Genomic DNA, 26,881 nt, shown 5'->3' with positions numbered 1-26,881 from the left:
TTTGGCCCTTTTCTTCGATTTATTTTCCATGAAAAATGTCCCCCTGACTGAAAAAAACTGGCAAAGAGGGAAAATGTGAGATCTTATGTGTCACAGATTTGTTAAGTACACAAATATTTTTATCTAGGGAAAACAAAGTACTAATATTGTAAATAACTTATCCTTGCCTGGGAGCCACACTGAATCAAATGCTAAAGTAACTATATCAGACTTCATTTCTCCATTGATTTCTTTCATATGCCAGTCAATATATGAAGTTTCTTGGTGTTTTCAAGCATTTCACAGAATACCTTTTAAGTAGAAGACTGTATTTCTTCACACATTTTCATTAGTAATGAATTTAATTGAGGAGAAAACCAATCACATTAGTTTAATTTAACATTTAATTGAAAACCTGAGGTTTTTCTCCTGCTTTTAAGCTGTTTTTAATGATCTGTATTTGAGTAACTGAAAGTTCTTCCAGATCATGTCTGTGTAACTGTTGCATTTTTAATAAAATTTGTAGATCACAGAGGACTACAATTATAGTGACAGCTCAAATGTGTTTGAGAAGTCTACTGTCTCTGATATAGCTCCTGAAGAAACAGAATCAGCCTAGCAAACCTTCACCTTAAATTAATGTTAAACTTGATAAAAATCATGGTTTATAAAAATAAAGCACATATTTTTGCAATTTAAAGATAATCCTGGAGCATTTACATGAATCAGAGAGGTGTGGTTTAGTGGTACATGAGATCCTCATACAGTTTGACAGAGGTGAAATGAAAATGAAAGGCACTGCAAAAACATCATACAAGAACATTGCTGTGCAAATAATGTGCACTCACAAGTCATGACTTGATGTCATTGAATGTCAAATCAGTAATTTCTTTTAGGCCTTAATAGTTAATTAAGCACAGGTATTCCAAAAGCAGTTAGCACAACTCCTGAGACAGGTATCAAACATCATCAGTGAGTTCTTATGGACTGTAAATCTGAAGATGGTTGTGAAGATTCCTCTGCTTTGTTAGCCATGCTTGGAATTTAGCTGTGTCAGAGTTTGAGTCCTTTCTGTCATCTTCTTTTTGGAAGGTCTCAAGATGCAGGTCTGGATATCAGGTTGCAGTTACAGTGCATAAACAGTCCATTTGGTTTCAGATTTTCATCTGATTCTTGTCTAACATATCAACTCTGATGAAGACCACTAAAATCATACCTTTTTAAGACATAAGAAGGGGAAAAAAAAACTTGCCAAAGAAGCAGTTTGTCAGTTCTGTTATGTGAGGAAGATTTCTGTTTGTCAAAGACTCGTGTTATTGTGGGTTTCCTTTGTATCAGCTTTGCCTATATAGGTTAAAAACCACTAGCCTAACATCTTTCCACTCCAGCTCCAAGTTCCACCCCCCCTCCCCCAACCCCTAAAATACAGATTAACTAGGACAAACAAGTATATAACAAAAATCACAGAGTTATACCTACTAGAACTTACCATATACCTTTGACATTTTTGAGTGATGTTGGGGAAGGTGAAGAAAAAGACCATTTTTTACTTTGCAGAGGCCCAGAGAGAAATAATTGACTCTTTCTCTAGTAATAGAGAGGACTCTTTTTCTACCTTCTTTATGCTGAGCCTAGCTCCACCAGAGACCTCTCACAGTGAGATCAGAGTACTTGCAAGCAATTTGTTAGTGTATAGCAAGACTCAAAAGTGATTGCAAAGAAATATATCTGAAAAATAGAAGCAAACACAAGACCTACAGTAAGACAGGAGGTAAAGGAATGACAGAATGATATTGAGAAGAAATGTGTAGTATCCAACTGAGTCTGGGAAAAAATCAAACTCAGGTTGGTACTTTCTCTCTGTTTGAGATATATTGTGACTGAAATTACACGTCTGATTAAGCTGTTCCTTCTGAGTGCTAAAAGCTTTCTCATTGGTTGATAGAGGTAACTCAAAACCAGATGTATGTTCAGAGACACCTGTCACCTGGCATCTTTCTCACCTAACTCAATCATCTTCTATTTCAATTTGATGAAAAAAAATATAAATGGTAGCTTCTGCAGTTGAAGTTCTTTCTTTCTTTTCTACTTATACAAATTACAGTATCATGACCAGTATTTTCAATGAGTTCACCCATATCCAAGCAAGTCCAAACGAATGGCTAAGTAGGAGTGTGAAAACAAGAGCCCACAACACATGGCTCAGAAACTACCAAGATGTATTTCTGAAATGCAACACGTTTTTTAAAAGATTAGTGAAATTTAACTAAACCAAACCAGTACCAATCTATTTTTTCACCAAGATGATTTTCCTGTATTGGGTGTGCTTCAGTAAACAGAAACATTTTAATAGGTTTGTGTCTGAAATCCAAGTACCTTTGCTCCTCCTGAAGTTTCTGCCTCTTCTTCCCTGTGGGATGCTAATCTCCATTTATATAGAACAAAGAATCACAGAGGTTTCCTCCCTGGTCCCCAAAGAGTCTCTTCCTGAAACCTGCAGTACTTCCCTTGCCACAAAGTTGTGAATGTATGAATTAAGGAAGAGAAAGCAAGATAAAAGGCATAAAGCTTAGCAAGCTTAATGAATAGTGGAGAGCTAGGCCAACAGCTATCAGTTCCTACTGTCTCTCAGAGGAAAACTGAAATAACCAGTAAAGAGTAGAGCACAACCTGCAAGTTTAAGTGTACATCTCTTTTCCAGAGTTCTGTGTTGTCTATTTCTCTTGTGGTAAAATCAATGATTTCACCCAGTGAGATGATTGCAATATGAAATCATTAAAACAATATGTTTTTGAGTATATGGTTCTATTTAGTATAAACAGTTAAGCCTACATTTAACTTCAGTCTTCCTATACAAGATAGATAGTGGCACCTCATCCTCTGTAAATAAGGGCTTTATCTTGCAGCACCTAAAAGTCAAATAGGGTCAAATAGCTTATGTTTTATGCACTTGAAAGAAGTGTAATCTGATTTAGATGCATTTCCAATATCCATCAAATATTAAGAACACTATCAGAATTTTAATTACTTCTAAAACTGCAATGACTTTTTTAATGCTTCCACTGAAGCTGACTGTCTTGCCATTGATTTCCAGCTCAGTGGCTTGTACAATTTAACAGAAAACCATGTTACTCTACATCTGGCACAATGTCCATTTGATTCCCGCTGATGAGTCTTTATCAGTTCTGTGTTCAAATTTCTATGTAATTAATCAGTTAGTGCTGGTTTTGAGCTTCTGGTTGCTTCTTTGTGGCCTGTTTTTGCTAAAATCTCATGGTAATTTTAATGTTCCTTCGCTGGTGCAAGTACCAGAGTTTTTAAAGTGAAGCTGATAAAAAAAACCCCTTTGCATTTCTGAGCCAGATAAACGTGTTGTGCTTATTCTGTGGTGTACTTAAGAAACTGTTGTCTAGACTCCAAGTACTGCCAAGTGCTGCTTCTGAAATATTAAGCTTTGTGTGATGCTTACTCAGCGTGTCAATTCCAACTTTTTTTTTTGCTGTTTTGCTGCCTCCTTGTCAAATATCAGCCTGCCTTAAAAGCATTTTAATGCCTTGAATATAATGAACAATTTGGCAGCAAAAAATATTTTCTGACTGATTTGGAGCCCCTGCATAAAGTATTTGGTGTCTGAAATCGTTGAAACCTATTATGCTGACTAGTGTAAAATTGGGATTTATTTCTGTTTGAATTTTGAAATCTCTCCTTGGGAGAGCCATTTAAATGGAAACCTATATTTTCCTCCTTAACAGTAGCTTATGGGCTATAATGGTAGAACATTTTTGCATTTTTATGTTTAGTTTTATTGTAAAGAGCTTTGGGATGCATTTGCATGAAAGGCACTATATAAGCTCATTTTGTATTGCATTGTATTGTATTGTGACAAGTGCAATAATCTCCAGGTTTCCTATCCATTAAAGAACTAATTTCACAGCTCACTAATTATGTGAATGAGAAGGGGAAATAGGTCCTTTTTCTCTAAGGTATGCTGAGCAGATGGCATGGCATTCATTTCCACTAGCTGAATCTAAGGACCTCTTGCTTTTGGTTCCAAGGCTTGCCTCTGTTTATCGAACAGAACAGGAGAGAGACATCAGTTTCTTGTACATCGTGACAGTGTGTACTGAGAGGCTGTGTCTTTTGCTAATACAATGCTAGTTATCATAGACCACTAAAGAGTCTGTTTGTATAGGATGGGACATGAAAACCATTAAAGTGAATGTACATTTGAATGCGATTCTAATTTGCCTCCGACTTACAGAAGATACTGGTTGGAGCTGTCCTAGGGATTTAATAACCAGTTATTAATGAATCAATTGAGTACCTTTGAGACTGTATCTGGTCTGTCATTTCAAAACAGGAAATCATTATTTCCATAGGTTGTGCACTTGCCTTCATAGCTGAGATTTTGCTGCCTTGCTGATGTTGGCAGTGAGCCTGTGTTTTACGGTGTTACACGAGCAACCAGATCGTTTTCTCTATATTAATAAGCATAATGTGCAATGCTAATCTTTATTTTCCTTCTCTCCCAGCTGGGCCGTCGTATGTTTGTGTTTTGTGTTCACCGTTCTAACTGACTTGTGATTTCAGACGGACGCGGCGCTGATGTACGACGCGGTTCACGTGGTGTCGGTGGCTGTCCAGCAGTTCCCACAGATGACTGTCAGTTCCCTACAGTGTAATCGCCACAAGCCCTGGCGCTTTGGGACCCGCTTTATGAGTCTCATTAAGGAGGTAAGTTGCTTATAAAGTCTCCCACTTCTTTGCCTTCCTTTGTCCCACCTCGTAGTTTCTTTTGTTTCCATTCTACTCGTACTCTGCTTTTCTTTTGTCTTATTTTTTTACAGTAGGTGGGAATCTCTCAGCTTGTTGTATACAGAGTTTAGCAGGCAAGGCAGTATTATTATTTAAAAGCAAGTTTTACTCAAGTATTAGGTGAGATAGGCTGCCCAGGGAAGGTGTGGAGGCTCCTTCCTTGGAGGTCTTCAAGACCCACCTAGACACGTTCCTATGCGACCTGATCTAGGTGGGACCTGCTTCTACAGGGAAGTTGGACTGGATGATCTCTAAAGATCCCTTCCAACCCTACCATTCTATGACTCTATGGAATAAAGAAGTGTAAATGGATGAAATAACTGCACTCTAAATAAAACTTTCCATTGCAGATAAGTATGGGTAAGATGGAGGATGGGGATCAAGGGAAGCTCTGTTTGTGGAACATCTGTGGTGTGTTAAAAGGTCAAATGCTTGAGACCTCAAACCATAGACTGACTATGAAAAAATTAATCAACTAATTATTGGCATAAGTTCAAAGGGGCCAAGAATGAGGTTCACTCTTGATTTTAATTTTTTTTCCCTTGGTGAATTAATATACATGGACTTGTTCTCCTAGCATGCTATTTACTTACTGATGATAGTGATTCAAAGTAAAGCTAGGAGATTTAAGGTGCTAAGGGTGAACACTATGGAGTATTCAAGTCTCTTGCACTGTAACTCACTTGTAATACATGATTTCTCATTTTAAATACGCAAAATGCTATTATAAAGAAAATTATTTGCAATACAATGTAGTTCTGGTTTTAACATTGTTTCCTTTTGGGATTATCACTTTGTTTTCCACATTCCCTCATTGACTTTAAAATACTTCTAGAACTAGCTAGACTTTTAAGTTACAAAAAATCAGGATATTGTACTTTATTAAAAGTAAAGAATCGGCTCTGGAAGCCTGGCTCAGTAACCTCAATTTTTGCTGTATCAGTGTGTATTCAGGGGACTCAGCATCTTCCAAAAGTAAGCCTTTATTTGAAGGAAATGTCCTGACAGAAGAATGAAATCCAGCATTAATGAAAGAGATTGAGGCTTCAGGGCAATGGGGGTGGTTATGGGTAAACAAAAGGTGAAATGAATGATGGAGGAATCAAAAAAACTCAGCCTTTTATCTTGTTTAATAAGAAGTGTCTACTGGCTAACGTGATTTAAAAATAGTCTGTGAAGACTGAAGAAGGATTGGCTTAATCAGCAAAAAGGGAACACAAACTGTTGCGAAAAACCGATCAACCGTGAGGTGAATTATGTCGATAGAAGGAATGGAAATGTTGCCATTTTGTCAGAAGTAAAATGTATTCTTTTTGGGGGAAAAAGAAAAGGGAAGAGGTAGATACTAATGGAATTGTTTTGTCTTTTTCCATAGGCCCACTGGGAAGGCCTCACGGGCAGGATAACTTTCAACAAAACCAATGGCTTAAGGACAGATTTTGATTTAGATGTCATCAGCCTCAAGGAAGAAGGTCTTGAAAAGGTAAGTTGTTTACCTCCAAGGTGATGGGAAACAAAGCCAAAACCCACCCTCTAAAAGTAGTACCAATTTCAATATCATTTCATGTGTTACATAATATACATGCTCTTAACCTGATATGTGGTTTCAAAGCCTTCTGGTAGAAGCTGTTATCTTGACATGTGAGAGTTAGTGGTCTCTTCACAATGTGTCTCTGATCACATTCTTAGATTCAAGAGGACTAGGGAAGAGTGAATAGCTGGATTTGGAGTCATGCATTAATAGGCTGTCTTCAGTCTATATTGAGTTTAATTTTAGCTGTAACTCTGATCCCATTACCTATCTCCATATATGAAACTGTGGGTAGGTGTATTTGTATTTTCTTTAGATCTTACTAATTCAAGAAGAATTACCTCAAACAGAACAAAATAGAATAGTGTCATTTTGGCAGTTTTCTGTCTTTTAAGAGGAAACTTTGATTCTCTTCTTAGAATACAAAGTTTCTATCTGTGACTGGTACTAAAAATTAAGAACAGGTGATCATCTGATAGGTTTGTCTCTATTCTGACAGGATTTATTATTGTATAGAGATATAGTGAAAAACCAAAGGATTTATTAATGCCTTTTCTGTGCATTGTCCATATTTGAACTAAAGGCCTTAGGAAGCACATACAGATATTTGACCTGCCTACATAACACAATGGTGAGGTGAAATCATGTCATTTAGTTATCTTCAGCTACTCTGCCATGGAGAGGCAATGCAGGAAACTGAAGTGTCTCCTATTGTTGTCAGCAGACAACTGAAGGGAGCTATGGGGAGGGGGAAAAAAAGGGTATAAAGTAGTAATTAGATTTGAAAAGCAAATGTATTTGTTTATTAATATAACAGGTGCAATGCACCCTGTCTTTTTTACTGGGAAGTGAAATAGAAGAGCTGATGACATGGGAAGAGCTAAATAAGTGAGTAGTGGCTGAAGAGTTTCATGTAAGTGAGGAAAAAAAAGGAAAGGAATCTGTAATTAAGGATAGCTTTAAGGATGTTGGTGGCATTTGAGAACCAACAAGCAACATAGGATTTCTGGATTATATTCTATTATGTATTAATATATCTATAAAAATAATATATATCAATGTTAATATAATAGATGTACTCAACTGAAAATATGTAAATCCAAAAGATCAACAGAGACTAGAAAATGGGAAGGAAATAAAATTGAGGAAATACAGTTCTCTAAAACACATAATAGAAAACAGGAACTTGGGAAACAGTAATAATAAAAGATACCTAAGGGAACAACAGAAATAGCTGTAAAAGGATAGGTGTGTTTAAAAACTAGCATGTACTTGAGCTTAATGCCTTCATGGCTCATTTTGCCTATGAGATAAACAGATGTGGTAATACTAGTTTTTTACCAAAGTGTAATGACAGTCTTTGGAAAGAGAAGGAAAAGTTAGTCACTGTGTATTAGAAAAGTTTAGGAGTTAGGAAAATATACCAAAGAATGCTGAAGACTGCTACACAGGTTCAAAGATATATGTGGGCAAAGCAGAGTAGTTTCTCTAGGATGTAGTGATGTGAGATTATGACAAGGAAATTTAAGGTGTAAGCACATTGGATTGAATCAGTTAATATTTGGAACATATTGGCTGTTTTTACTGGCAAAGAGGTATCAATGCTGACAAAGCAATGTTTTGTTTTGAAGAAAACTTGATTATTCTGGAAGAATACAAATCTTATTCTTCTTAAATCCAGAGTGAATAATTAAACTTGAGTAGGATGCTTCCTAGTAAAGATGGTATGTTTTAGCCAGTCCTTCTTATTTAAAAGAACTATCACAAAGATTAGCTTCTGTTTATGGTATAGTGAATCCTTCTCTCAGTCCCCTTCCTTCACACACGAACTCCATCTACTACATCATAGTCTATCCCCCTTCCCTTCCCTTCCCTTCCCTTCCCTTCCCTTCCCTTCCCTTCCCTTCCCTTCCCTTCCCTTCCCTTCCCTTCCCTTCCCTTCCCTTCCCTTCCCTTCCCTTCCCTTCCCTTCCCTTCCCTTCCCTTCCCTTCCCTTCCCTTCCCTTCCCTTCCCTTCCCTTCCCTTCCCTTCCCTTCCCCCCATCCATGTCTATCTCTCTTCCCATCTCATTCCTGTACACTTGTCCCTCTTCATATCTTTGCACTTTCTATATCCTTTCTCTTTATTTTCTTTTTTCTTCAGGAGGCTTTCCCCACATTTTTCCATATGTTTTAGCTTCTCAGTGTTCTTCCCAAACCACCACCTGTCCTTGTTGAACCTCATGAGGTTCCTCTCTGCCTACCTCTCAAGCCGGCCGAGATCCCACTGAATGTCCACACAGCTTTCTGGTGAATTCGTTTTGTGGGAAGATATGGGAATTATATGTACCATATGATGTGTGTCATGTTTCCATACTTTAAAGAGCTGATATTTCATCTAACTTCTTCCTAAATAGGGGAAAATGTTTTCTCATACGGAGGACAACATTTCAATTGTAATATACAGCGCTTTTGTGATGAAGGGAGATATCTTATGGAGAAAAACATTCCTGGAGGGGAGAGAAAAGGAGTGTTTTGAAAAATTTCTAGAAGAGCTATTTTTTTAGATTTTGTTAAAAAATGTTCTAGATAAGTTGGCTGGTTGGACGAATGGGAGATTACCAAAGTCATTTGAGTGCAATGACTGATGAAGTCAATGACAACAGAAAAATTGCTTATTGGTTTAACAAAGATGCCATATGTGATGTCAGAATGTAGAGAGGTTACCTGGTCCTGAAACTCTTGAATGAGAGGTGAGAATCAAATATGAATTAATAAGAAGGATGCATTTCCAATGAAAAATCCCTGTCTCACAGAAATGATAGCTTTTAAGATGAAAGTGACAAAATTAAGAAATGATTGGAGTGCTGCTGATGTAAAAGAAAATTTGCTGACAGTCACTCTGGACACACTGAAACTTTTTACTGTAAAGCAGATTGAAAATCCCCAAATCCACTACTAAGCAAATTATACTTCTAATGACAATAAATCAGTATTTACACTGAAGCTGCACGGTGAGGAAAATGATTTTATACTTCAGGTAGTAATAAAATCTGAATCTAATGCCACTTTTGATATGAAAATTTGTCATTGAAGAAGAATTAGGTTTCTTGAACACAGCTGTTAGCAACTGGCTTGTTTTTCTCAGGATCCTACACACAGGATGAATAGAAAAGACATAAAATTAGTTGTAATTCACATAACATATCGATTTAAGGTCTTGTTTTATTTAATGTCTTTATTAATAACCTTGAAAAAAAACCCCAACCAGCATATGAAATAAACATTGGGGTTTGTAACATTTAGAGAAAAAAAGAGAGACAACATATCAGAAAGCACAAGTATAGCAAAGCACAATGAATTATTTTCTCAATGTGATCACCACTATTATTAACTACTTTACAAAATACAGTAAAGAAAAGAGAGTAAACTCCAGATATGCTTTTTGGTTCGTTGAGTGTTGAATACATCTTTGATTTTGATGGTAGTTAGGCAGTTGATAGATACCACTGCAGAAGGACACTGATCCTTCCTAACACAATGCTTGTGGCACTTCACTGGGAGTAGCGGGTACAGTCTTAGTTGACTCAGAGCCAAAAAAATGTTGCTTTTCTTAGGAGAATTTGGGAAGAAGTTCAAAAAGAAGGATATTTGAAGGAATGCTTGTTTATTCATAAAGATAAATTGCTTTTTCTCAAACATGCTGAAGTAAGAAAGCTACTTCATAGAATTTTTATGGATAACATCTCATGAGACTGCTGCTCAGTAAAATGTCCTAGAATATATATAAACTCAGCAAATTTTAACTTTCAGGAGTGTATGATGCTGCTTCTTTGGGGAGTAGTGAATTATTGTACTGGTTTTGACTGGGATAGAGTTAAATTTCTTCATAGTGTCTTTTTTTGGGCTACATTTTATGCTTGTACTGAAAATACTATTGGTAACGCTCATACTTCAGTTATTGCTGAGCAGTGCTTACACAGTGTCAAGATCTTTTCGGCTACTTGGACTGCCCTGCCAGTGACTTGGCTGGGGTTGCACAAGAGGTTGGGAGGGGTCACAGTTGGCCACAACTGGCCAAAGGCATATCCAATACTCCATGATGTCATCAACGATAAAACTCTGAGGTGCAGGTTGGCAGGGACTATCATTGCTCAGGGACTGGCTGGGCATCACTCCATTGGTGGTAAGCAATTGCCCTCTTTTGCATCACTTGTTTTTCTTGGGTTTTATTTTTATCTCGCTTTCAAGATTTTTCATTTCCCCAATTAAAAACTCAACTCATGAGTTTTCTCACTTTTACCCTTTAAATTCTCTCCCCCATCTCTCTGGGAGTGGGTGGATGAGTGGTTGTGTGGTGCTTAACTGACAGCCAAACTCTCATCTGGAGTCCTGTGTCCAGTTCTGGGCTCCCCAGCTCAAGAGAGACAGAGAACTGCTGGAGAGAGACCAGTGCAGGGCCACCAAGGTGCTCAGGGGACTGGAGCATCTTCCTTATGAGAAAGGTTATGGGACCTGGGGTTGTTCAGCCTGATGAAGAGGAGGATGAGGGGGGAAATTCGTTAATATTTATAGTTATTTAAAAGGTGGATGTCAGGAGGATGGGACAAGGTTTTTTTTCTGTAGTGTCCAGTGACAGGACAAGGGGTAATAGAAAAAAGCTGGAACAAAAAATCTTCTACTGAAACTTAAGGAAAAAACTCTTTCTGGTGTGTTTATGGGAGCCCTGGCACAGGCTGCCCAGGTAGAGTGTGGAGTCTCCTTCTCTGGAAGTTTTTAAAACTCACCTGAATGTGTTCCTGTGTGACCTGATCTAGATGGACCTAATTAAGCAGGGGAGTCGGACTAGATGATCTTTCAAGGTCCCTTCCAAACCCCTGCCACTCTGTGATTCTATGAAAACATGACAGTTTTATTGAACTGATCTTGAGCAGAGTAGTAACTTTGAAGCAAGTCTGGACATTACTAAGCAGACATTACAAATTTGATTTTGTTTTTGTTTAAATAAATACCTTGAGGAATTACAATTGGCATGGCTAGAAGCACATCTTTACTATATCATAAACTGCACACATACTTTGGACACACTAGAAGATAAACTAGGATCATGCTGTATCTTTGAAAATGAATGACATAAGAAGTGGTTACCAGTTCTTACAGTACTGTTAAATTTATATAGCTAATCTTCTCACCTATGAACCTTTAATTTGTATGCAAGATTACATTACAATACAATCTATACAAATTGACAAGTCTGAATATGACTTTCAGATTACATTAATGTTTAACTCACTAGATCATCTGAGAAATGAGTTTTGCTAATGATCAATGACCTTGAAAAAAAAAAGAATTTTGATAAGATTTGAGGTTTATGTAGAATCATAGAATCATAGAATGGTCGGGTTGGAAGGGACCTTTAGAGATCATCCAGTCCAACCCCCCTGCAGAAGCAGGTTCACCTAGATCAGGTCACACAGGAACATGTCCAGGTGGGTCTTGAAGACCTCCAAGGAAGGAGCCTCCTCACCCTCCCTGGGCAGCCTGGGCCAGGGCTCCTTTGCCTCACATTGAAACAATTTTTTCTTATGTTTAAGTGGAACTTTTTGTGTTCCAGCTTCATCCCATCACCCCTTGTCCTGTTGCTAGAGACCACAGAAAAAAAGGGATGTCCCAACCTCCTGACACCCACCCTTTAGATATTTATAAATGTTAATGAGATCCCCCCTCAGTCTCCTCTTCTCCAGACTAAACAGCCCCAGGTCCTGCAGCCTTTCGTCATATGAAAGATGTTCCAGTCCCCTGATCATCTTGGTGGCCCTGTGCTGGCCTCTCTCCAGCACTTCCCTGTCCCTCTTGAGCTGAGGAGCCCAGAACGGGACACAGGACTTCAGATCTTCATTTTGATACCAAATTCATTATTACAAGTCACAAAAATCCAACTAATGTTTCCAGAAGAGACTAGTAACTGAGTTGAAGTCCAATATAGCTTTCTTCTCACATTCCCACTAGATTGCTGAAAAAACTATATAAATTCTATATGAAAGATGACTGTAATCAGCACTTTCCATCCACATAAAGGTCCAAAAATGTTTCATAATTATCTCCAATTATTCTACTATATGAACTTATTAAAGGTTAAAAAAAAGATATTGTATATATTAACAGTAAGTAGTTTTCAGTCTTAAGAATTTGAATTGATATTTGTTTAGATCTGATATTTTTTTCTTAGTTTATGTTATTTCATAAGTACACTTTTTCTAGAGTATTATTGCCTCACAAATCTTGCCAGTTGCATTTTACTGTGAAATTAAATTAATATTGCTGGAAATAAGTGCAATTGTACTGATCTTTTCTCGGAGATTTAATTCATAAAATATTTGAAGCTAAAAGAATCAACTTAATTTTACATTTCTATGAACATCAGCCAGTTTTCTTCTCTGGGTTTGCTGGGTTTTGTCTTTTTATAATGACACTGCTTGTTTTTAAACAGTTCTGGTGAGATTGAGATTTGAAATTGCATTTTTAAACTATTGAGTCATAAATATTTTGAAGATTCTGAGTTTTGATTGAGTGGTACAGAATTGATTGACCATTTGGAAACCTCAGAGTGTACCTGACTGAAAGTTGATGGTAAACTTTCCTTGTGGGACATGGGGAAAGAATCTTTAGATGCAGCTGGTCCAGTATTCTCTATCTGAAAATGGCCAGTTGCAGAAGTCAAAGAAAGAATATAAGAAACTGGCAAGCTTATTGCAGATTATTGGAATCTAAAGAGATGATGTGCTCATAGACAAAGGCAATGAGAAAATGGCAACTCTATGGTAGAGTTTAAGCATGTAGTTCCTAGTTTTTTCCCCTTTAGTTGCCTTTCAATATTGACTAAGTGGTCATAATTTTCAATGAAAGCAAAAAGATTAATTTGCTGTAAATTTCCTATTGATATGATGTCTGAGAGTATCACAAACATCAACGCTTTGTTTGGATTAGGACTATTTTACTACTTGTTCCATACAACTAGATCACTCAAGTGTAGACAGGAAATTGTAGTCCATGTCTTTGAGGAACACCTCAGTTGCCAACTTACAGTATGTTCTATGATATCTGATCATGTGTCTTTTAGTCTCTTTAGTCTCTTGTTGGAATTGCTTCAACTTGAATAGACTGTCCTTGTCTAAGCTAATTCTTTGTACTGCAGAGAATCTTTGCATCTCTGTGTAGCACATCCTCAGCTTCATGGGAACTCCTGGTTTGGATTCTGTTCTATGTTCACTTGTTCAAAGTGGCATTCTCACTACAGAATAGTCTGGCCATTTATGGGATTCAAATGGAAGAATAGGGAATCGAAAGCTTGAGAGCCTCCATGTCAGCTTATTTAGTGTGTGAACATGCTCTCTAACAGGTATATTAGAACATTAGTTTGTTTCACTTCTTAGGAAAACCTGAAAATGTGTTGGAAATTGATGTAATGCATTAGAAGTTGTTTGAATTGCAGTGATATATAGTAGACAACTTTATTTGCAACTTTATGTTTGGCATTTAATTTTTCCTAGTGAAAACATATTAGCAATTCAAAAAGCTACTTTAGAATAAGAACATTGTGCTTGAGAAAATAGAGACTAATTTGCTGCTCTATTTGTGTACAGTTTTCTGTAGAAGCAGCAGCATTGAGATGTTTATGTGATTTGGGACCAATAGGTATCAGTAGTATATCAGCATCTGTGATATATATTGTTGAGTTCAAGCTCATTATAGTTAATGCAAAGGATATACTTAGTTCTATTTCTTAGAGTTTTGATTCACAAAAATAGCAATTAATCTAATTTGGAAAAAGTGTAGGATGATTTATTTGGACAGGTTTCTTTTCAAAGTAATGCTGTGGATAACTTTTACAGTCTATATGGGTGCACATAACTTCTAACCGTTGATAACTATTCATATTCTTGTGGCTGGGGCTATGTTAAAAATTAGCAAGTATTTTAATTAGCAGTGTATTAGTTTTTGCCAAGTTCAATTATTAATTTTATCTGAATAAATCATATGATTTAATGAATTTAGGATTTTAATTTCCTCAGATAAAGTGATGATGTTTCTGTAGAAATTGTTATGCTACTTGTTTACCCAAAGTTGAATCTCATTGAGGAGATTCATCCAGCTTCCATTGTGTGAAGAAACAGCAGAGACAGGCTCAAGATCTGGTCTTTGTCATTCCTTGTTATTCTGTTCTTTTGAAGTAAACAAACACTGTGATTGCCATAAGTAACAGAACATTGCAACTAAAAGTTGTCAGTCTTTCTATACTTTCCTTATGGTAGCCAAGCTGCAAAGTAAATATTTTTGGCTTCCTAAAAGACTTTTGAGCCACCAGATGAGATAGTATTAAAAGAGTAAATGAAGAATAGCTTTGGTAGTAAGGTTTAGTTTCAATACTTTGCTTTTTTTTCTGATTGTATTGGAAACACATGTGTTTTCCTTTCTTCCTTTCATGATTCCTTCGTTGGTTTACGAGATACCGAATAACAAAAACTCAAGAATCACAGCTATTCAAAGGAATGATTTCTTGGAACTGAACATTATGCAAAGGAAGATAAAATATAGATTTTCATGGAGGAGAAAATCATAAAAAAAAAAAAAGAAAAAATGTATTTTCCCCATTACAACTTCCACTGATTTATCTTCTTCTCTTGTATGGATTAAACTCTTTTCTATAATCCATACCACATTACATCCTGAACATACCTGATCTGTACTATCTGTACTGTTAAAACTATAGAAAGATTTTCTTAGGCATCAGTTTGAAACAGTAATGCAAATCCATCCATCCACATATATTTGTAATCAAAACTCACTTGTTTTGCTTTAAAATATCTTTATTAAGTACCTTTATTATAGCTATAGTTTGATTTTTTAAGAGCTATTATAAATTCTGTCTAAAAGCAAATAAAAAACATTTGTGGATTTTTTTGTGAGGTTATATAAATGTTTTGATGTCTAAAATGAGTTAGTTCTATATAATACTTGCCCACTTTAGTTGTACAGTGCTGAAATTGCAGATAAATAATGTATCCATAAGCCTTGTTACTTAATATATGACACTGATCTTTGACCTGAAAATTAAAGCAAGATCCTGGACCTCCTTATTTGGATAAAAATCCCATTGATCTGACTGGAATAAGAATTTCAAGGTATAAAATGTCAAAAGAGCTCTGTATCTGTAAATCAATTAAGTTATTACACTTAACCTACTGTCAGACTTCTCCACCACATTTTCCCCAAAACATCCTTTTGTTTTGCTGTTCTGTTTGATCACGGGAAAAAAGGGTAAATCCTTCTGTAGGGATTCGACTCTATTTGTAAAGCTCTCTGCCTTACAAATGAATTTCCACCTTATCTTGCAGAATGAAATTTAAATGGAAAATTGAGCGTTCAGAGTAGCTTTAGACAGTCTGTGCATCGTTTTTTCCACTAATGTCACACTTCACAAAGCACACTTTGAGGTATTGTGAATCATATTTCAAAGAAGCAGCCTTGAAATGTATTGACAGAGAACAATGGAGCAGGGTTTAATAATAAATATTAGAAAGTTTAAAGTTTTATTTTTCTGTAGCAATTTGTTTTTCTTTACAGTGTTCTTCTTCAGATGCTGAAGTGTAATTAATAGACAATTTACATGATAATTTAACTATTTTATAGGTTGGAACTTGGGATCCATTGAGTGGCCTTAACATGACAGAGAATCAGAAAGGAAAACCAGCAAACATCTCAGATTCCCTGTCCAATCGCTCTTTAATTGTTACCACCATCTTGGTAAGCAATTGCATTTGCTTTTTCTGAAATACAGTTGTACAGGAGAGCTAATAAAAATGCTGTACTAATTGCAACAGTAATGAACAGTCTGTAGTGTATGTTACAGTTCCTTAGGAATGACTGTCATGAATGAGCTCTAGTTATTAAGCTAGTCATGGATATTTACTCTCATCTGAATTATAAGCAAATTATTCCAATTTTAGAGTTATGTTAGTTGATTAGTTACTTCACTTATTATTGGCTAAAATGTTTACAAAGCTGTTTAGTTCAGCACCATATGTGAGGACAAAAGGTGTTTGTTTAAAGGGTGGTTTGGCTCTTAGCTTTACTCTTCTAGCCAACAAAATGTGTTGCTTCCATTTGCTAATCTAATACCACTTAAACATAAGAAAAAACTATTACCTCTAAGGAAAGTATTAACTATTCAACATGGAACAAGCTGCCCAGGGAGGGTGTGGAGGCTCCTTCCTTGGAGGTCTTCAAGACCCACCTGGACACGTTCCTGTGTGACCTGATCTAGGTGAACCTGCTTCTGCAGAGGGTTGGACTGGATGATCTCTAAAAGTCCCTTCCAACCCTATCATTCTATGATTCTATGATTCATCATTGTTATTAATTGATTATTAAGATGCAACTCTTCATCATACAGAAAGCTAATTGAGCAATCATTTGAAATAAATCAGAAGAAATGTTTCAAGTAACTTCTGTTCCATTTCCATTGTTGACAAATTCACAGCGATGCGTGAAGCATCTGTTACTTATCATTACCTATATTTAGTTATGTCAAAAAAAATGTTCACTCACTTCCACACCATAATTTTGAAATTGTGATTTCAATTACAACACAGATGAGAAGCTTTCCAGAGGTGTGTCTGCTCTGTTGATCTGCTGCCAGCATTATGATGAATTTGCAGATATCAGAAAATAATTCACTTCCCTACAGTTTTATCCTTCAATAACATATAACAATGAATATTTTGACATTTCAAGCTAGAAGGATTTTTCCTAGGTACACAGATACAAATGATAGTATGTTTCTAACTTTTATGTAACATAAGCCATATAATTCAATCCACTGAGTATTTTTTGTTTACTTATAAGGTGTGTTTTTATTTGAAGACTTACAAATTACAGAAAGTCTTCTAAAATAATTTGTTTCATTTATTCCATTAATTGAAAAATACATACCTGATATATAATCAGAATGTGGCTGACTCACTTTCAGTCATAAATTCTTGTTATGCTGAGACCAGTATGGTTTTACCACAGTTTTTTCCTGTGCTCTTAATTCAAGTTGATAAACATATAATCTCATAGGATCATAGAATTATGGAATGACTGCATCTGCATTTGTAGTACTTTGAGTTCAATGTAGTTTGCAGTAATTTCCTAGTAAAAAAAAATACTTACATTTACTAGGTTATTTGTGTTTTTACCTCTTATACTTATCTGACTTGAGATGGGGCTCTTCTGTATCAATCTTCTTTGAAGATATTTTATTTTGATAAGAAATTAAACGTCTTCTTTGGTTTAAAATTATTTACAAACTGATTTGTTGATGAAAATAAGTAAGTAATTACTCCCAAGAGTGATTTTTTGTGTTTTTTTTCTTAAAGCTAGGATTTTCATTGCTGTTTCTTAAAGCTTTCCTTTAAAATTTTAAAATAGATACTATTTTGTTGAATCTATCTTCCCAAAATATTTGTCTGCATGATATCTTCTGTTACTTAGTGTTCACTCAATGTTTGTGTTATCAGAAAGGAAAAACAATCTCTTTTCTGTCTTACACATGGATGTAAAAAAAATGGATTACTGTTTAAAAAAAACCCAAACACTATGAAAAGAATCATATATATTGAGAAGTTACCTAGAAGGATTTTAGCATTTTGTACTTCAGAAGGGATTACTTGATTGTAATTAAATTTTTGGCAGCCAAACTTCATTGAGTTTAAATGTGTGTAAATTTTATTGCACAATTTTATATAGCACCAGATCAAGAGGATTACCTTTTGTAGTGAAATGTCATCTCAACAGATAAGGATATGGGATTAATTTCTATGTGGTATCAGAACTTTCTTTCATCTATTTCTATGCTTTCCACAAAATGTTCGATTATTTTCCAAATGTTCCCTTCAAGGAGGCTTTCCCCTCTCATGAGTTTACATTTAAAATAACTAATGCATTTATGACCATTTTAACGATATTAGCATTCACTATTAATTAGCATTTTAATTACGTGATCATTTATTTGTCTCTCAGTTGAATCTGATATGAAAAGTGCTTTCAGCACCTTTGAGTTAGACATATTTTAATCTTTGCATTTTAAGAAAAAAGTATTTTAATTACTTTTAGTATTTTCTGTGTCACTCTGCTGTACCTTTTAGTGTCTCTTAGAATTATGAAAGTCAGATTTTGCTTTCTCTTATGTAAACTTGTAGTATCACTTATGGCCATGGTGTCTCAAAGGTGTCTCATCCTCTGATTTATCCTTTGCAACATTGACCAAGAATCATTTAATTAACATTCAGTTAACCATACAAGCATCTTGACCTTGTTTTTTTCTTAATGTTTGAAATGAGAAATATAACTATTCTGAGGATACATATTTTTCTGTGAGATTTATCATCATTTCAATTACCATCAGTAAGAGTTGAGTAAAACATTTTATCTACCTTGCATCTAGAGGTGATTAATTTTTTCTCTTAGTATTTTGTACTGAACAAGTATGTATTTCTTTCTAGAGGCTGGTTTAGGTGCTATCTAGCTGCCTTTGCAGATAATTGACTCTCCTAGTGCTAAGACAAAGGCCACATAAATTAGAGATCTTTTTAGCTAGGCGTAAACCCACATTTCATGAAACAAGACCACTTTTTATTATATCACTTTTTTAGTCACTAAATCAACTCTCTTTTGTTTACCTCCTTTCACTGGACTGGGGTGATCTCTGAGAATAAAATGCTATCCCTTTGTGATAATCCTGAATCTTCAGAAATCTCTTTACAAGTGTGTTGGATTTTCTTATGGTCTTGGTTGCTGATGAATGCATTGGTAACGTTTTTCAGTTTCTTTGACCTGGTGGCTCTCCTCTACACAATCCAACTTGTACTCTAGATAAGATCCCTATGGGCAGGAAAAGAAGTCACACAGTCATTGACAATCATGACCACCATTTCATAACCAGTTGTGATATTTTTTGCAAATATTTAAACTACAGTCTAACATCAAGAACAGGATTTAAGATCATACCTGGCTTTGAAGTTAGATGTATCTTCAATGTTTTAAAGATAGTACTTACATCAGAACTATATGAATTATACATACTCTGAAAATTCTGCTCTGGCACTCAAATACTAATATTTGTGTCAGTCTAAGACACAACTTAAGGATAGCTGCTCACATGTTAGCAGCCATGGGCAGCTTCAATGGGCTGGTATTCATGATAAAGTTGAATGAGTTCCTATACAGTGAGTGACTAGTTAGTCACACAGAAGGGAGATGCTCCACTCCATCATCTTGGTGGCCCTATGCTGAACTCTCTCCAACAGCACCCTATCCATCTTGAACTGAAGAATTCAGAACTGGACACAATACTCCAGATGTGGTCTCACAAGAACAGAGTAGAGAGGGAGCAGAACCTCTCTCCACCTACTGCCCACAGCCCTTCTAATCCACCCCAGGATTCCATTGGCCTTCTTGGCCATGAGGCCACGTTGCTGGCTCATGCTCATCCTGCTGTGTGACAATTTTTCAATTGTCATGATTCATCTTCCTGGACAGTGAATGTTCTTTTTACATTAGATTCCCACATACTGCAATTTTCATGACTATTTTTTAGCAAGGAGTGACTAAGCTTAGCTTTTTCTTCTGGCAAAACAGTCCAAATTCTAGATAAAACACTGTAGCGATTATAGTCACCATTATAAAGTGTCCCCTAATTTCTGTCCTTTATTTCTTTTGCCAGAGTTTAAGGCCATTATCATTCCCATCTCAGCCATTTCTTCCTTAACTAAAACAACCTATATTCTTACAGTCTTTCCTCATCCTATTTTGTAGACTCTGGTCCACATTTGTCCTGAACTGCAGTATTCAAAACTGAATGGAATGCAGCACCTGAAACATAATAGTGTAAAGAATACGAAGTAGTAGAGTAATTTTGAGGGGATGGGACCATTGTAGGTTGTTCTGGCGATGTCAGGCTTTATGAAATTTGTAAAGTTACCTTGGAGAGTTTATCTGAGACTTGTATTTGATGCAGTCGTTACAGCTGCTACAATTTGTCTTATGTTACTTGGTGCTTATTTTTTTACTACTGTAAAAAATGAAAAAGCCTGTTTAAAACATGAACAAGGACTGAGTTGGGTACTTAACCTATCAAATACAACCTTAATATTGGCACCATACTGTAGTGGAGAACCCTACCATCTGTGTTTTTTCTTTTTCCCTTCAGGTTTGTATTGGGGAAGGTTACTCTGTATTGAGAAATAAATGTAAAAAATCAGGCTTTTTCTTAACTGTTGTTTCTTTCCATATTTATGAGTGTTCTGACAATCATTTTAATTTGTTTGCTGTTCTCTTTGCTCACCAATTTATGCACAACACCATCACACTGTAGTTTAAATAGCTTGAGGCAAAAGAGGTGCCTTCACAGACTTTTTTCCTCCGTCTGTGGTCTGTACTTTACCGCACAAAGCACTGAGAAAACAGTTGTAATACTTGTGTAAAGAAAAATAAAACCTAGTGCTTAGAGCATTTGACTGATGTTTGGAGTTAGAATTAATTTTCTTCAGTTGCAAAAGCATGTTATTTGGGCATTTTAGGAGGCTGGCAACATCCATGCAAACAACACATTTGATATTAATGTACAATGTGTCTTGTAGGGAGCACTTAAATTTGATATTTATATGAATTCCTTGAAGATCTGTCTATGGTGTTTACAATGTCTTTTTTTTTCCATAAAAATGAAAAAGAACATCTTCTGACCTCTCAGCTTGAAGATAAAGGCTTCAGACAGACATTCTGCTTTTCATTTTAGTTCCTTGTACAGCGAGTAGTATAACGACACAGTGCTACAGCAGGTTAAAAAGACGGGTATGGGGGGCACTCATTAACCATTCTGTTCTTGTTAATTTGTACAGGAAGAGCCATATGTTATGTTCAAGAAGTCTGACAAACCCTTGTATGGAAATGATCGATTTGAAGGTTATTGCATTGACCTCCTCAGGGAGCTGTCTACTATCCTTGGATTTTCCTATGAGATTAGACTGGTGGAGGATGGAAAATACGGAGCCCAGGAAGATGCCAGTGGACAGTGGAACGGAATGGTTCGTGAACTAATTGATCATGTAAGTTAACTGTTGGTAGCTTGCTGCTCTTCCATTTATACTTCAATTCTATCTCTACAAACTATAGAACTTTTATGATAATGCCATTTGAAAATGCAGATGCTTGAAGAAGTAATGCAAGTTGATTCACATCAGTGATTTCTTTAGTGTAGAACTTGGTTGTTAAATGACGACTACTCTGCATTTCTGTTTTCCTTATAGTCAGTGTTTGTTTCTGCCAAGCTGCTTTGCCTCTCCTGCGACATATGCTTAAGTAAAATATGAAGTACCATTCAGAGTTTATTTCAGAGAGTGAATATATAGGGCTTTTTGGTGTCAAAACATATGTCTTCCCTAATCAATAAAAGTTCAAGCCTCATCTTCTGACAGTGAACCTGAGACTTTGTCTTAAACTCTGTATGTGGTGTAAGCACATAAATGATTTGATATACACATCTTCCTTGAAACATTAACAATAAAGTGCAAGCAGTGAGACAAAAATATCAATATATATGGAAGCATTTGCACTGTGTCAAAACACATCCCATCACAATTACTTGTAAATGAGTAAGGCAGGCATTACTTTGTGTCCATCAAGATATGCTTTCCCAGTTGGTCACACCAGTTTAATTCAGTCTCTCAGAAACATTCCAGTCAATTGGAAAATTACACCATTGTCTCTTTTTGCATTTATTTGGGCAAATTGTTTAATAGGTACACATTTCACTGAAGAATGAGATAAAACAGATTCTGCACGTCACTGTCATTTAAAATAAGAAGAAGGGGTGACTATTTTAGAGCCAATTCAAGTTAAACCTGATGTTGACAGGAGTTGCATGAATAGCTTGAAGAGAAATAGTCACTGCTCTTGCTTCCATTTGCTTGAAGATATCAGCAGATGGGCAGAACATGTGGTAATCAAAATATTCATATTTACTAAGAGAGTTATCATCTTTGTGCTTTTCTAGTAAATAATAATCTGGTATTGCTGTTGCAACAGCTGTTGATTATGCCTAGCTTCACACTTTTAAGAGGAATACGTGGGAGTATTATATGTATCTTTATGTGTATGTACCTAGTACACATAGAAAGCAAGTAGATATTTAGCTAGTCTCTGTCCATGCATATTTCACACAGGTAAAAATGCATAAGCCAGTGTAACTATTGGATTTGATGGTTGTTAGGCAGTATCATCATTTGGAACTAATTTTCCATGATTGCAGTGGATATTGTGGAAAGATTCCTTATGTAATTCTTCAGAAGCAAAGAAAAATGCTCATTTTTGTCTGCTTTTATTATTCAGTCCTAAAGTGCTTTATTGAACAAGCACTGTTACAGCCTCCTAAGCTTTTCACTGAGATAATCTTCAACTAAAATGCATTTGAAGAAGTTGCAGCAGTAAAGTATGTTCCAGTTCTTTACTCTTGACGACAGAGAATGGAACATATGTTGTATTTTCCCATAAACAACATTTAACTACATTTAGATTAAAACTTATTTTGCCTTTTGAAATGATGTCTGCTTAGTAAAAAAAGATCAAAAAGTTTAGATACTGTTAAAATCCTCCTTTATTTTTATTCCTCTGGTTGTATCTATTCTTAATTTTTAATCTATTTAAATACATGGAACTTATTTATGCATCTGTGAACTTTATTTGTGTGCATGTTATTGATAGCATGCAACACTGTACACCTCAGAACTGATGAGCAAGAATTTAGGGAAGAATTACAGACAGACACAGTTACTGCATTTAATGTTTGCATATGGTTAGTACTTCACGTGACCCATGTAGCAGAGTTTTTCAGGCTCTGTTTTCCCTTAGAGACTGTTTTTTAAAGTGTCAAAAAGTTGTGTTTTTGTATGAAGTGTTCCAGCTCAATTACTGTTTATTTTGGGAAGGTCAAGTGATTCTGTCTAAATTTTTCTACCTGAGCTTCTAATAAAAATAAATAGACTACAGAATGAAGCCAGAGGTCTGAAAGTTTCCATTGTATATGCATCTACTTTAAAAAAATGCTCTTAAAATTTGTCTATTTAAAATTTATTTAAAAGTTTATTTAAAATATCATCTTATTAGTTTTTAACTGTCAGTCACTTAAGTTCAGAAAGGAAGCACACTACACTCTCGTACATATCTTTACGATGGCAGTTTGTAACATCTGTACTTGAAGAATAAATAAAACTGATAATTTCAGTATAGTTTGTGTGTAGAAAAGAAGATGCACAATTTATATAAAAAAGAAAAGGTATAGCTAGGATCTAAATTTTTAAATAAACTCTTTAAATTACTTCTTGGAAACTTCACATAATTGCTAGGACTAAAAAGTGTAAATGAAATGAAGATGATGTTACCTGGACTGAGCTCTGTATATCATTCAGTCTCAGGCTTGGAATTCTGTAGTGTGAACAGAGACAGACGTCTTTACATTAGGCTTTGTGTGGTTTTAGTCTCTTTTTCCATAGTTTACTCACATTTCTTCTTTCTTGGACTACTTTAGGATCTTATTAATATTGACAAATATCTAAATAGTGAGTGTCAGGAGGCTGGGGCAGCATTTTTTCTCTTGTATCTAGCGACAAGGGGTGATGGGATGAAACTGGAACACAAAAAAATCAATTGAAACATAAGAAAAAACTCTTTCAATGTTTCAGTGAGGGAGCCCTGGCCCAGGCTGCCCAGGGAGGGTGTGGAGGCTCCTTCCTTGGAGGTCTTCAAGACCCATCTGGACACATTCCTGTGTGACCTGATCTAGGTGACCCTGCTTCTGCAGGGGGGTTGGACTGGATGATCTCTAAAAGTCCCTTCCCACTCTACCATTCTATGATTCTATGACTTACTCTGTGTTACCATGTGCCATTATTCTGATGTTGTTCTTTGAACATTGACTAGTTTCCCTTTGAATATGTGTTAAATACTAAAAATGAGAAAGTAGTTCAGTGATTCCTTCCCATTGACAACTGAATGATAAGGAACTCTTGTTGGAAAGGACAGTGATCTTGATAGCTGCACATGGAAGAGAAATATTCGGTAGGATAACAAATATAGATAAGATTTCCCTATGAAAACATTTTCAATTTAATTTCTCTAGTGAAGCAGTCAGATTTATTTGTCCCAATTTTTAATGACATATTTTACCTTCCTCTCTAGTTAATTCAAGGCAAAGGTGTTAGAGGGGAAGCTAAAATCCAGGTGTCTCCCTTTGTGGTGGTTTAACCCTAAAGAGATTTCACCCCTAAAGAAGTACTTTTTATATTGACTCGCTGTCTTTGGTTCAAGAATTTAAATCAAGTATAGATTTCTTGAATTGGTTTTGAAATTATAAATTATCAGTTTTGAAGATTTCAGGTTGTTCTGCAGTGCTAAAAGTTGTTATGGCACTGGATTGTATTGTGTGAGTGTACAAACTCTGTCTGCCTATGGTTAACAGATACCGATAGAAGAAAAATAGGTATTTTTGCTTCTTTTTTTCCTGCTTTCTGTACTTTACAGCTCCAAAATTATTTTAGAACTTTCATATAGTTAGGTTCCAAAAATTACTATTTTATACTTTACTAGATATATAAATGAAAGTAAAAAATCCACTGGGAAGTAACCTGTCATTATTATATACCTTTAAAGATAGCTCCCTTTTTTTGGAAAGATTTCTCTAAAGCAGAAAGCTTAGGCAGTACAAATAGACGTTAAAGCTTGTACATCTTTTATGATTCACAAAAAATTACAGTGAAGGTCTGATTTTTAGATCATGACTGCTCTTTTATTATCTGTGAGGATTAAATGGGAACTATTTCATGTTTCAGAAGAGTAGGATTTTCAGCTTGGAGGAAGTTAAGACTTTGGCAGTTGGACAGTTGGAAAGCACTACTTCACTTGAATCAGCTTTAGACACAGTTTTGTGTTTTACTTCAGTATCTTCTGGATTTAAGAAAAAATCTTTATCTTACTAACAAATACCTACACATGAAATGCTTAATATTTGTAAAAATAGTAGTGGTCTTATATTCTTTCAATAATACAACAGTTCCAGGTATTTACATGATTGAAATGTTTCTGGAGACATTTTTCTTCAGTAGCTTGTTATTTTTCTCTCTTTTGTTTTTTTTAATAACCAACCAATTAAGGTTCTTGAATTCTTCACAGACTAAAGCCAAGTTCTTTGTATTACTGTAGAGAAGTGGAAAAAAGTTTCTAATAAGAAATTATATAAGTTTTTTGTTGCTTCCATTTTGAGACAAAGAAAAACCTATATGAGTAAAGGAATTTGAGTTTCTTCTATCTTTCTCATTTCTCTTCCTCTCATTTTCATATTCCATTTCATCATGGTTGGGCTCTATCTTTCCTTTATACCTACATCAAGTCCTTCCATATAAAACCTCATAAGGAAAGGATAAGGAGATTCACTTGCCTCATCTCCTCAAGGAAAGAGTTTTCCTCCTTGTAACTTCCATGCAAAAGGTCTGACAGCTGAGATTTTCAATACAATGCAGCAGTTCAGCCATGCCTTTTTAATTAGTCGAAATCTCTGAAAATTTTGTAATAGCAGGGAGTTAAAGACACTTTAGGAGAAAGAAATATCAAGCATTTTGACTTTTTGCACCAATATTGTATGTGTTGGACAGTAAAACCTGTGGCCCGTCAGCACTCTTTAGAGCACCATTGTCTGCATTATGGTTGCCTCGCTTTATCAGTGAAAACACGGATCTGATGTCAACATTTTCAAAGCTATATGTATCACAGCTCTTACTGATACATTTTTCTCAGATGATGCTCTTAAATTAATATACTTACTCATTTGCTTCTACTTACTTAACATTATTGTTAGTCCATTGTCAATATATTTCTCCATAGAGGATCACTGGATTGTAACATCTTCATTTATCTGTCTTTTCTTTTTATCAAATGCAATGCTATATCTCCCTTTCTGTATTTCTTCAAATGACTTGTTTTCTGCACGACATCATGGCTGTTGTGTTAGGCAACATCATCAGGCTGAAATAAGAAGAGTGTTTTGCAGGGCAACCTTATTAACTGGAAGCAAAATAGTATTGACTTCAGAAAAGTGTTTTACTTTGCTTATCTGAATTTGGAAAATTCAGGGCTTTATCCCAGTGGTTTATCTCTTTTCTTTTGCAGTCAATATTTAGGACTGCAAACTATCATTCATTTCATTTCTTTTAAAAATGCTATAGATGTATTAATGTAAATGAATGGATCAACTGAGTAAACCTAAAAGAAAACCCCTAAATATGACACAAGTTGAGATTCAAAAACAGATTCTCCAGAGAATGCCTTTATATCTAGATATCATTTGAGTGCATTGCTGATGAGAAGCTACACTGGTACTGATAGAATAAGAATTCTGAATTAACATGATAAGATCTTAATTAGAATTTGGAAGAAAGTTTTTGGGCTATTTAGGCCTTAAGTTTAGAGCATTCTCCTGTATTGGTGTTT

The 26,881-nt window shown here is 35.6% G+C and overlaps 1 protein-coding gene across 1 annotated transcript in view; it reads left to right on the top strand.

The window, feature by feature from the left end:
- Positions 1–26,881, top strand: part of GRIK2 (glutamate ionotropic receptor kainate type subunit 2) — a 421,372-nt gene that overhangs the window by 229,519 nt on the left and 164,972 nt on the right. The window contains exons 7-10 of the mRNA XM_061989233.1: positions 4,570–4,713; positions 6,170–6,277; positions 15,995–16,108; positions 21,244–21,450. Coding sequence (XP_061845217.1) covers positions 4,570–4,713; positions 6,170–6,277; positions 15,995–16,108; positions 21,244–21,450 — 573 coding nt within the window. The remainder of the gene's footprint in view (positions 1–4,569; positions 4,714–6,169; positions 6,278–15,994; positions 16,109–21,243; positions 21,451–26,881) is intronic.

Source organism: Colius striatus, chromosome 2 (assembly GCF_028858725.1).
Source record: "Colius striatus isolate bColStr4 chromosome 2, bColStr4.1.hap1, whole genome shotgun sequence".
Lineage (NCBI taxonomy): Eukaryota > Metazoa > Chordata > Aves > Coliiformes > Coliidae > Colius > Colius striatus.
Note: the sequence above shows the minus strand (reverse complement) of the source record. Positions and strands in the feature narration are given on the sequence as shown.